At 44.6% G+C, this 12,773-nt stretch overlaps 2 protein-coding genes across 4 annotated transcripts in view; one reads left to right on the top strand and one right to left on the bottom strand.

Annotated features, from left to right (window-relative positions):
* Positions 1–10,575, top strand: part of LOC112252253 (zinc finger CCHC domain-containing protein 14) — a 41,916-nt gene extending 31,341 nt beyond the window's left edge. Inside the window, exons 10-13 of the mRNA XM_024423333.2 lie at positions 2,370–2,485; positions 5,124–5,273; positions 5,376–6,533; positions 8,206–10,575. Of these exons, the coding sequence (XP_024279101.1) occupies positions 2,370–2,485; positions 5,124–5,273; positions 5,376–6,533; positions 8,206–8,261 (1,480 nt within the window). The 3' untranslated portion in view covers positions 8,262–10,575. The remainder of the gene's footprint in view (positions 1–2,369; positions 2,486–5,123; positions 5,274–5,375; positions 6,534–8,205) is intronic.
* The window catches only part of LOC112252256 (microtubule-associated proteins 1A/1B light chain 3B), a 28,705-nt gene continuing 26,343 nt past the window's right edge, over positions 10,412–12,773 (bottom strand). For all 3 annotated transcript variants that reach the window (XM_024423339.2, XM_024423340.2, XM_024423338.2), the window contains 2 exons: positions 12,324–12,430; positions 10,412–12,176 (listed from right to left, as the gene is read on the bottom strand). In XM_024423339.2, the coding sequence (XP_024279107.1) occupies positions 12,002–12,176; positions 12,324–12,430 (282 nt within the window). In that variant the 3' untranslated portion in view covers positions 10,412–12,001. The remainder of the gene's footprint in view (positions 12,177–12,323; positions 12,431–12,773) is intronic.

The raw sequence follows: 12,773 nt of genomic DNA, 5'->3' as shown, positions 1-12,773 counted from the left end.
GTTCACCTGAAGGGTAAACTACCACTGTTAAACAGTCACCTTTTGTAGCATAGGAGTGGTACTGAGAGAAAACATTATCACTAAGCCTGTTTCCACTGCTAATATCAACACGTTTCCACTAGCCAGGTTTAGCCAGGTACGACCATGTCCGTTGATTACATGAAGCGGAAAGTTCCTCAGGTGCTTTTCCATAGGTGTGTCTGACAGAGAGCTAAATGGGAGCTTATTCAGGATCACTATTTCTACTGTCAAATCTGATTTTTCTTCACCTGGTGCTGCAGCTAAATGAACACTATTTTCCCTCTGTAGGCCTATATGGTTGTCCAAAAAACACTCATGTGTCATGTCTTCCTCCAAAAACAACAAAAGTGCTTTTCTATATAAATTCTCTATTGCACCAGGGACAGCAGAAATGAATCTCAGATAACTATTTATCACACATATATCTCCATCTCTCTCCCTGATCATACCATGTATATAACCAAATATGAAATATGTCCCAAGGTTGATATGGTATACAGTGCATTCGGGAAGGTTTCAGACCCCTTGCCTTTTTCCACATTTTGTTACGTTACGGCCTTATTCTAAAATAGATTAAATCGTTTTTTACATTCATCAATCTACACACAATACCCCGTAATGACATAGCAAAAACAGGTTGCTGGAATTTTTTGCAAATGTATTACAAAAAAAAAAAAAAAAAAAGATCACATTTACATAAGTATTCAGACCCTTTACTCAGTACTTTGTTGAAGCACCTATGACAAAGATTACAGCCTCGAGTCTTCTTGGGTATGACGCTCCAAGCTTAGCACACCTGTATTTAGGGAGTTTTTCCCATTTTTCTCTGCAGATCCTCTGTCCGGTTGGATGGGGAGCGACGCTGCACAGCTATTTTCAGGTCTCTCCACAGATGTTCGATCGGGTTCAAGTCTGGACTCTGGCTGGGCCACTCAAGAACACTCAGAGACTTGTCCCGAAACCACTCCTGCGTTGTCTTGACTGTGTGCTTAGTTGGAAGGTGACCCTTCGCCCCAGTCTGAGGTCCTGAGTGTTCTGGAGCAGGTTTTCATCAAGGATCTCTCTGTACTTTCCTCAGTTCATCTTTCCCTTGATCCTGACTAGTCTCATAGTCCCTGCCGCTGAACAACATCCCCACAGTATGATGCTTCCACAACCATGCTTCACCATAAGGATGGTGCCAGGTTTCTGCCAGACGTGACACCTGGCATTCAAGCCAAAGAGTTAAATCTTGGTTCTATCAGATCAAAGAACCTTTTGGCAAACTCCAAGCGTGCTGTCATGTGCCTTTTACTGAGGAGTGGCTTCCGTCTGGCCACTCTACCATAATGGCCTGATTGGTGGAGTGCTGCGGAGATGGTTGTCCTTCTGGAAAGTTCTCCCATCTCTACAGAGGAACTCTGGAGCTCTGTCAGAGTGACCATCAGGTTCTTGGTCACCTCCCTGACCAAGGCCCTTCTCCCCTGATTTCTCAGTTTGGCCGGGTGGCCAGCTCTGGGAAAAGTCTTTGTGGTTCCAAACTTGTTTCATTTAAGAATGATGGAGGCCACTGTGTTCTTGGGGACCTTTAATGCCACAGAACTTTTTCGATACCTTTCCCCAGATCTGTGCCTCGACACAATCCTGTCTAAGTACAATTCCTTCCACCTCATGGCTTGGTTTTTGCTTTGACATACACTGTTAACTGTGGGACCCTATATAGACAGGTGTGTGCCTTTCCAAGTCATGTCTAGTCAATTGAATTTATGACAGGTGGATTCCAATCAAATTGTAGAAAAATCTCAAGGATGATCAATGGAAACAGGATGCACCTGAGCTCAATTTCGAGTCTCATATCAAAGGGTCTGAATACTTATGTAAATAAGGTATTTCTGTTTTTTTTATATCAATGTGCAGAACTTTCTACAAAACTGTTTTCACTTTGTCATTATGGGGTATTGTGTGTAGATTTATGAGGAATATTTATTATTTAATCCATTTTAGAATAAGGCTGTAAGTACCAAAATGTGGAAAAAGGGAAGGGGTCTGAATTCTTTCCGAATGCACTTTATGTACTTTATAGTTCCATTAGTGTGACGTGAAGACTGGGGTTGACACATATTACTGCATGTCAGACCCTGGTGTGCTTGTGCAATGTTGACTAGACTAGAGAACTCTCTAGGGTTTCAGGAGTGCTAGTGAAAGACCATCTCGAAGATCTCTCCAGCTTATTTCTTCACCTTATATAGTAGGTGTCTGGCGCCTGCTTGTGTACTTTATAATTATTTTGATTGGCTGTGATGATATTCCCCTCAGTTATGCTGTTTTGTGTCTGTGTGATGACTGACTGTGTGTGTTTGTGTTGTCAGTAGGGAGAAGAGGTATATGATGTCCCAGTTCCCTGTGTCCTGTAGTGGCATCGCCAGGGTTACTCCATCCAGCCACATTGGTCCAGTGGCACAAGTCCACTCCAGCAACAACACAGGTAACTCTTCTAACATGCTGACTACACCAGCATCGTGCACATGTTGATTTTGTCTGTCCCCACCAGATGCGATCATGACACGAAGGTTAGGTTAAAATGCCAAAATCAGCTTTGAATCAATTATATTCATTTTGGGGCAGGTCAATGCGCGTATGAAACATTCATGGATATTTGTCCTGGGAGATTAACATTGGGTTATTTTACTTGACATGGATGTGGTCCTCTTTTTAGCTGGTTCATTGTAGAATTTTGACCCGGAGTCATACGGTGTGGGCGGTGTGAGCAGTGTGAGCGGTGTGGGCAGGTGTGGCGGTGTGGGCAGTGTGAGCGGTGTGGCAGTGTGAGCGGTGTGGGCGTGTGAGCGGTGTGAGCGGTGTGAGCGGTGTGAGCGGTGTGAGCGGTGTGGGCGGTGTGGGCGGTGAGCGGTGTGGGCGGTGTGAGCGGTGTGGGCGGTGTGAGCGGTGTGGGCGGTGTGAGCGGTGTGGGCGGTGTGGCGGTGTGGCGGTGTGGGGCGGTGTGGGCGGTGTGGCGGTGTGGGCGGTGTGGCGGTGTGGGCGGTGAGCGGTGTGGCGGTGTGAGCGGTGTGGGCGGTGTGAGCGGTGTGGGCGGTGTGAGCGGTGTGGGCGGTGTGAGCGGTGTGAGGTGTGGGCGGTGGGCGGTGTGAGCGGTGTGAGCGGTGTGGCGGTGTGGCGGTGTGGCGGTGTGGGCGGTGTGGGCGGTGTGGCGGTGTGGGCGGTGTGGGCGGTGTGGGCGGCGGTGTGGCGCGGTGTGAGCGGTGTGAGCGGTGTGGGCGGTGTGAGCGGTGTGGGCGGTGTGAGCGGTGTGGGCGGTGTGAGCGGTGTGAGCGGTGTGGGCGGTGTGGGTGAAATGATTGAATAGCATTAATGTGTAAATGTATTTTGCAACGTGGCTGATATGGTTTGTATGTAACTCCTCTGGCATTGTACACTTTCAATACAAGTAAACTAGACACTTGATACAGGTCATTCAAAGGCATCTGTTCTGTACTGTGCTCCATGAACATGTAAACTGTACACAAAGACTTAAATAAAGGTTCATTACAAAGGTAATCGTCCAAAGTACACCTTCTCAACATTATCTATAGAACGTGATACTGCAGGTAACCTGTACGCCAGGGTTCCCCAACTGATTTTATTTGCCTCCCCACAAAAAAAAGAAGAGAAATGTCATATTTGTTTTTTTATTGTTGGACAGCTCCAAGTGATTTTAAGTTGGGAAATCTTTTCCAAAGTATTCCCACGCATAATAGCGATATATACTGTGCATTCGGAAAGTATTCAGACCCCTTGACTTTTTCCATATTTTGTTACCTTCCCTCGCCAATCCACACACAATGCCCCATAATGACAAAGCAAAAACAGCTTTTAAAAAACTGAAATATCACATTTAAATAAGTATTCAGACAATTATTCAAACCCTTTACTCAGTGCTTTGTTGAAGCACCTTTGGCAACGATTACAGCCTCGAGTCTTCTTGGGTATGACGCTACAAGCTTGGCATACCTGTATTTGGGGAGTTTATCCCATGCTTCTCTGCAGATCCTCTCAAGCTCTGTCAGGTTGGATGGGGAGCGTCACTGCACAGCTATTTTCAGGTCTCTCCAGAGATGTTTAATCGGGTTCAAGTCCTGGCTCTGGCTGGACCACTAAAGGACATTCACAGTCCCTACCACTGAAAAACATCCCCACAGCATGATGCTGCCACCACCATGCTTCACCGTAGGGATGGTGCCAGGTTTCCTCAAGACATGACGCTTGGCATTCAGGCCAAAATGTTGGTTTCATCAGACCAAATCATATTTTTTCTCATGGTCTGAGAGTCCTTTAGGTGCCTTTTGGCACCTAAAGGACTCTCAGACCATGAGAAAAAATATCCAAGCGGGCTGTCAGGTGCCTTTTACTGAGGAGTGGCTTCTGTCCGGCCACTCTACCATAAAGGCCTGATTGGTGGAGTGCTGCGGAGATGGTTGTCCTTCTGGAAAGTTCTCCCATCTCTACAGAGGAACTCTGGAGCTCTGTCAGAGCGACCATTGGGTTCTTGGTCACCTCCCTGACCAAGGCTCTTCTCCCCCGATTACTCAGTTCGGGCAGGCAGTCAGCTCTGGGAAGAGTCTTGATGGTCTCAAACTTGTTCCATTTAAGAATGATGGAGGCCACTGTGTTCTTGGGGACCTTCAATGCTGCAGAAATGTTTTGTTACCCTTCCCCAGATCGGAGCTCTACGGACAATTTATTCTACCTAAATTGTAAAAATGCCTACAAACCTGTTTTCTCTTCATCATTGTGTGTAGATTGATGAGGGGGGGAAAAAATGTTATTTTATCAATTTTAGAAGATGGCTGTAACATAACAAAATGTGGAAAAAGTCAAGGGGTCTGAATACTTTCCGTATGCACTGTATGTGATCGTATAGAAATATAAGCATGGTTTGAAATTATTATGCTTTAGTCAAATATTATATCTGCTCGTGGTCAATTTGCAGTCTACAATTTATTTGTAATTATGTTCCTGTCCCCTGACCATCCGCTCAAGAAGAAATCAGCCCACATGTGAATCTGGTTGATGATCCCTGCTCTACACAGCAGCTTCATTTAGCCTACATGTGTTTCTGTGTTCAGAGCTACGTGTGGAGGTAGAGACAGGCATGCACCCTCTCCCCCGGGACAGCAGCTCCTCCTCGGGTTATTCCAGCTCTTCCTCCAGCCCCATTACCCCTCTGTCTCTGTCTCGGGAAGGGGCCTTCGACAGGGCCAAGGAGCCGCACAGACGTGAGTCCCCATCCCTCTTTCAGCAGTCATGCTAATTTAAAAGCAGGGTATATAATTAATAACAGTTATCTCTGATAACAGTTTGTTCTGTCTCCGATCCAGGTATGGGGTCAGGACTAGACTTCGGAGAGAAGGACAGGACATGTGTTCCCCTGAACCCCACCGTTACAACAGGTCCTAGTCGGCCCACTGCTCAGGTTCTTCCCGTGCAGAATGATCCTACTCCCTGCCCCTCCCACATTGGCCTTCCTCCACCCTCCTTGCCCCTACTGTCACCAAGACGCATGCTGGGCTCCCCCCGTAAGTCCCGGCCCCCTCCCCTTTGCCCTAATGAGCGGGCCAAACCCCTGGGTTCAGGCGTAGCTGTTGGGGTGCGGCTTGAGAGCCTGTTCCCTGGCCTGAGTGTGGACAGTGTGGGGTTCCCTCCCCTCCACCAGGATTCTGCTGGGCCCCGGGGGCCCTCTGGGGTCACCATGCTGCGCTCCCTTCCAGGCCTGATGGTGGAGACCAGCACCGCCCTCACCACCACCTCTAACACCCTGCACCACGTCTCACACCCCCCTCTACACCTACAGGTGTCCCCCTCCTTACCCCGTGCTGGACACTACCCTTACCCGTCTTCCTCCGCCACCTCTTCCTCATTATCTCCCTCCTTTAAGTCAGCCTTCCCATCTGTGAGTGGCATTTCCATGGGAACCACGAGCAGCGTTCCCATAGCAGCGGTGCCAGGCAACACCTATTGTGTCAACAGTAGCGCTGCTGTCCTGCCAAGCTCCAGTCCCACTTCCACAGAGAACAGTGGCTACACCATCGCCTCTGGCTCCACCCCAAGCCCATCTGTGTGCGTGTGCAGCTCCTGTGGTTGCAGGGGGAACTGTGGTTCCTACGGGGCCCTCCCGGCCAGCTACGCAGGGTACTTCCAGCACCCCTTCTCAGGGACGTCAGTGTTCACCCTGGGTCCCCTGCTTCACCTCAGTCCCCTGCTGGCTGGCAGCAGTACTGCCTTCCCCTACCCCCTGGTGGCACCGCCCCTCTACAACAGCAGCATGTCTCACAGCCATGATACACAGGGGCAGCAGGGGCTGGTCCTGCCCCCCATGCAGGGATTTCTGGGGGCCGGGGCCAACATGTACCAGCCTCATGGAGTGGTGGGGAACGGAGGGCACAAGAAGCCAGAGAGCCTGTCCTGCTACAACTGTGGGGTTATCGGCCATCGGGCACAGGAATGCAAGCAGCCACCCATGGACGCTGCTCAGCAAGGTATAAAGTAGAAACCGTACAGCTACTGCAAGAAATATTGTAATTCTATGATTTAAAATATGTACAGTACCAGTCAAAAGCTTGGACACACCTACTCATTCAAGCCTTTTTCTTAACTTTTACTATTTTCTACATTGTAGAATAATAGTGAAGACATCAAAACTATGTAATAACACATATGGAATCGTGTAGTAACCAAGAAAGTGTGACAAAAAAATATATATATATTTGAGATTCTTCAAAGTAGCAACCCTTTGCCTTGATGGCAGCTTTGCACACTCTTGGCCTTCTCTCAACCAGCTTCATGTGGAATGCTTTTCTGACAGTCTTGATGGAGTTCCACATATGCTGGGCAGTTGTTAGCTGCTTTTCCTTCGCTCTGCGGTCCAACTCATCCCAAACCATCTCAATTGGGTTTAGGTCGGTTGATTGTGGAGGCCTGATGCATCTGATGCAGCACTCCATCACTCTCCTTCTTGATCAAATAGCCCTTACACAGCCTTGAGGTGTGTTTTGGGTCACCAGATGGGATGGCGTATTGCTGAAGAAAACTGTGGTAGCCATGCTGGTTAAGTGTGCCTTGAATTCTAAATCAATCTCAGACAATGTCACCAGCAAAGCACCCCCACACCATCACACCTCCTCCATACTTCATGGTGGGAACCACACATGCAGAGATCATCCGTTCACCTACTCTGCGTCTAACAAAGACAAGGTGGTTAGAACCAAAAATCTCAAATTTGGACTCATCGGACAAAAGAACATATTTCCACCGGTCTAATGTCCATTGCTTGTGTTTCTTGGCCCAAGCAAGTCTCTTCTTCTTATTGCTGTCATTTAGTAGTGGTTTCTTTGCAGCAATTTGACCATGAATAACTTGATTCACACAGTCTCCTCTGAACAGTTGATGTTGAGATGTGTCTGTTACTTGAACTCTGTGAAACATTTATTTGGACTGCAATCTGAGGCTGGGAACTCTAATGAACGTATCCTCTGCAGCAGAGGTAATTCTCGGTCTTCCTTTCCTGTGGCTGTCCTCATGAGAGCCAGTTTCATCATAGCGTTTGATGGTTTTTGCGACTGCACTTGAAGAAACTTTCAAAGTTCTTGAAATTTCCGGATTGACTGACCTTCATTTCTTAAAGTAATGATGGACTGTCGCTTCTCTTTGCTTATTTGAGCTGTTCTTGCCGTAATATGGACTTGGTCTTTTACCAAACAGGGCTGTCTTCTGTATACCACCCCTACCTTGTCACAACACAACTAATTGTGTCAAACGCATTAAGAAGGAAAGAAATTCCACAAATTAACTTTTAACAAGGCACACCTGTTAATTTAAATTAATTCTAGGTGTCTATCTCATAAAGCTGGTTGAGAGAATGCCAGAGCTGTCATCAAGGCAAAGGGTGGTACTTTGAAGAATCTCAAATATAAAATATATTTTTATATATGTTTAACACTTTTTTGGTTACTACATGATTCCATATGTGTTATTTAATCGTTTTGATGTCTTCACTATTATTCTACAATGTAGAAAATAGTAAAAATAAAGAAAAACCCTTGAATGAGTAGGTGTGTCCGAACGTTTTACTGGTACTTTATATTTTTTATATCTACAGAAACCTCTTAGGGAACTTGACATATTGACCGTAATTGGTATTTTGTTTTTCAGGCACATTTCGGCTGAAGTATGCTCCTAAATCAGACAGCCAGGACTCAGGGGACTAAGAAAAACTCCTGTGATCTCACACCTGCGCACATCAGCACCTTATGTTCCTCAGATTGGAGGAGCTCCTTTCATTGACGTGACTCTTTGAACACCAGTCACAGTTTTGATGGTAGGCTGGTGAATGGTGGCCATTCAACACAACTTAGATTCTTGCTTGAGACCATGAAGAAAGTGAAATTATAGAGTCAATTTGGAGGGTGCTATTTTTGATTTTTTTAAATATATATTTTTTTACCTTTATTTAACTAGGCAAGTCAGTTAAGAACCAATTCTTGTTTTCAATGACGGCCTAGGAATAGTGGGTTAACTGCCATGTTCAGGGGCAGAACAACAGATTTGTATTAGTTCCAGTCCATCTATAACAGATGATTTTGGTCAAAGGAAAAAATAAAAATATGACATAACTCCTCACGCTACTCAGGTCACACCTGTGTCACTCAGTTCTGTAGCCAGACCCAACCCTTTCAAAACAAGTCATGTACTAAGACAAGATGGCCTTTTAAATTGCTCTGGAGAAGAAAGTTGGATGTATATCTGAGAGGATGATGAAGTGTGAATGTAAAGACATAAGATGACTGCCAAATAATGCACATTGACTGACTGTCTGCCAAATCCTCCTCCTCTGGAACAAAGCATGTCTCTGAGGAAACAAGGTACTTCTGTAATTTTCCTTTGTGTTGCCAGACAGCACAGGGGAAGAGGAAGTGAAACAAACAAGTGCTTTATTCAACAAATCATTCACTGTGGGTACTTAGCCCTGTACAGTGCAGGTATTAATGATGAAAAGAAACAGATGGTGCCAGCATTACTAAGATGTGCCATTGATTTTGTTTTGTGCCGAACTGCCTGGAAATTATTACAAACTTGTTTAATCATTTAGAAGTTTAGAAGTTGGAGCAGTCTAATTGTTATAATCACCACCCAAAATGGGTGGTGGTGAAATGTAAGAGGATCATTTTTGAGAAAGATTAGATATTGAATGTGTCAGTGAATGTCTCCTTAAGTTGCCACCATGGTGTGGCATGTGAAGCACTTTTATGAGACTGGCTGGTCCCAGGCCATTGGATGTGAGTGTGACATGAGGACAGTGGTCCTCAAGGATGGACAAGTTATTATAGGTTTGTTGTGTTGCACTGGAGTGTCCCTAGCCAGGTATGGAGGACACAATTCAGTCATAAGGGACATTTCTTTGATGATGATCATATGTACCAATAAACACTTGCACCTATTGCTTCCAATAGATAGTCAAGACTTCGACAAAATCAGGATCAACTTGGAGTTCCATTCTGGTGGATGTGATATTTGTAGGTAAGGATCAGGAAGTGGTCACTGAAGATCAAGGAATTGTAGGACAATCCAGGATTGTATCTTGACTATGTGTACAGTATTGCATGTCAGGGACTGTTGTCAAAAATGTTTTGACCACATCCATGCTGTTTATGGTCTAGGTCTCATGGGAGTAAGAGAGTTTACAGTAGGCACATTATGGCTGCAGAGCAAACACGATTCTCTGGTGGTTCATTTGTTTTTACACTGTTTTGTAACATTGTGCTTAGTTAATACACCCAGGTTCATGCTGCAAACATTTTGTGTAAACCAATTAGATTTATAATCATGTCTTTATATCATTAAAATGAAATAGTGAAATTATTGACCATGGGAAATCACATTTGTGCACAAAGCTGTGCATCCTAGATGCCTTAGCAACCCTGCATGGTACAATCATTTACTAAAGAAAATGTATGGCCATAATAAAATGATACTGCATTTTTGCTTCTGGAACAGTTTCAGCTTACTTGGTTCCAATGAGATTCTTGTCAAACATAGAATGACATCTAATTAGCTGGTATTATTTGACTGTAATGTAGCAATTTTCTTAGTCAATAGCTATGCATGTTTGATTTAAAAGGTGTTTTAAAACATTTGGTATTATTGTGAAGCAGATTTGAACTTGAAGGTCAGATCCTGTTTTATTTTTTTCATGTCAGATTTTTGTATCGTATGGTGTAGTGTGTTTTAAGATTTACTTGTTTTATATACTGCATGAAAAACATTGTAAAAAGCATTTTGTTTTCTGATTTCATTGGCAACACATTGTCTAATACCAGCATAGGCGTTCTAGATGGGAAACACACCACAGAGACTTATATCGTTTACATTTTTTTTAATTCATAAAATACCAACATAAATACAAGAAAAGGTTGTAATACTGCTGTAAATATGAAGAATGAGTGGCAAACACAGGAGAATGCAGAGGAACATTGGGTTGATAACTGTACCATTCCTCTGTTATTAAACCCTCAATCAAACTGATCATAGAATCATTCTTATTCATTATGCACAAGTATAGCATATGGACATTTGTACAACGAAGCAAAATCACATTGAATGAAAACAAAATAAAGATGGAACTGCCAAAAATGCTGACATAAAAAGGCATCTAACATTTTAAACAGTTGAGGACAGCGAGAGGGAAGAGGACAGCAAAAGGGAAGGGGACACAAGTCAGCACACATTATAAAGGTGTAAATAACCCTCTATTAAACAAATTGAATATTCTAAAAGTGTGATGCCACCCAGAGATGAGCTCTGTCCGGAGCCCTAGGGCAGGTCTAGGTGGGGGAGAGATGGACAGACCCAGCCCATGATGCCCACCCAGTCCTAACTGGCCACCAACCCCACATCAGTGACCCTTTCAACACACGTGCAATTCCATCATCATGTCCTATCATAGTGATGAAGGTCAGTTTATTATTCCTTTCATTTGTCCAATATCTGTACACACAGAGGCAAATCTCTTATTACAATCATCAAAGCAGGTTTTCGGTAGCATAGCATTTTAAAAAAAGAAGTTTTTTTTTAAACAAGAGTCCCTCACATCTCTTCTATGTGGAGACATTTACGACAAAGGCAGGGAAATAAAAACATATTTGAAAAAGGACCTTCGTTTTCATTAAGGAGAAAATTGTACTTATCGCTGAACCCATAACCATTATAAAGACAGGGGGAGGTGAATGCTAAACTGAACACACATTAACATGTAAGCCTTAAAAACTATAGTTTGCCAAAGTAAAGACTAAAAAGGAAATAGAAACAGTAATTTAGTCACAGCGGTTAAGACTATTGGCCTAAGTCACCCATCACAGGAGACTTTACCACATGATGACACATGTTGTGGCAGTAATGTCCCATGTCAGTCAAACTGGATTCAACTAAACTGTTACAAAATTCCTCAGCAGCTTTTGTGATTGAAGCTTCATCCAAAAGACTGAGCTCATTCAAGTTTAGCAAACCCAACCAGTGGAAAAGAAAAGATGGGGTTTGCTGTATCTGAACTCAACCGTGATGGACTCAAGCAGGGATTTAACATGTAACATGTTTGAAACTTGTGCGAGCGAACTCAAGCTGAACTGGCAATCATCTCTTGTTATACTAATCCATCCTATACAACAAAACCCAAACAAACTATTTAATCCCTTTCCCTAAACACATGGCTGAATGTATGGGTAAGGGGCAGAGTATGAGAAGGTGCAGGATAGGGCTTTTAATAACTATAAGGGGCCCTTTAGCGCATGGAAGAAGAGGTTGGCTGGTTCCTATGGTCTTGGCTAAGGTTGTAAAGCAAGCATGGGTTGGAGGGAAGGCAGGGGGATAGGTCTGTATTTAGGAACGAAGGATCAGGTAGGGAGGGTGGTAGATAGTATCAATGTCCGAGTGCTGGCGTGGTGGTGGGAGGCTGTTACTGGGGGACCATGGTTCCGAAGGTCTCCTGCGAGGCGTACACCATGTAGAGGAAGCCATCGTCGTCCTTCTCGCGCTCGTATACCTCAGCGATGGCTGCCGACACGGACACCATGCTGTGGCCGTTCACCAGCAGGAAGAAGGCCTGGTTGGAGTTCAGCTGGAGGCGCCTCCTGGTGGGACAAAGATACATGGACAAAGAGTTCAGCACATCAGATCCACACATTGGTAGAAGTACATTTGCTGTAGTGAGTGCCTGATAAATTGATGTAAGTAAATACAGAGAAGGTCGAAGATAATGTAACATCATGAAACAGCACCTGATGATTTTGATCAGTTCACTCATGTTGACATGGTCAGGAACCAGGAACTTGGTTTTATCCAGGATGGGCAGCTGCTTCTCTCCCTTGTATCTCTCAATAATGACCTTAAAGGAAGCAGAGGAAACATCTTGTTATAGAGCTCACTGTCCCCACAGCACACCATGCTAGAAGGAGTCACATTACCAAGACCATAGAAATAGAATGGGCTCCAGAACCTCTAACCCTGGCGATATGACTGGTAAACTCAGGTGTACACCCGCAATGGCTGCCTAGTATTGTAATGTATTTTTTGTAATGTCAGTTGAGTCAACAAATCACAGCACATATTGATGGGTACACGTCCTGCTTTCATTTCCAGCTTTGCTCATCGCAATGACCGCCATCATTGATTTGAATGGGGACGCCCGTTCCATTTATTATATTTCTATGACCAAGACACAGCTAGTG

The sequence above is a fragment of the Oncorhynchus tshawytscha genome, linkage group LG06 (assembly GCF_018296145.1).
Source record: "Oncorhynchus tshawytscha isolate Ot180627B linkage group LG06, Otsh_v2.0, whole genome shotgun sequence".
Taxonomy (NCBI): domain Eukaryota; kingdom Metazoa; phylum Chordata; class Actinopteri; order Salmoniformes; family Salmonidae; genus Oncorhynchus; species Oncorhynchus tshawytscha.
Note: the sequence above shows the minus strand (reverse complement) of the source record. Positions and strands in the feature narration are given on the sequence as shown.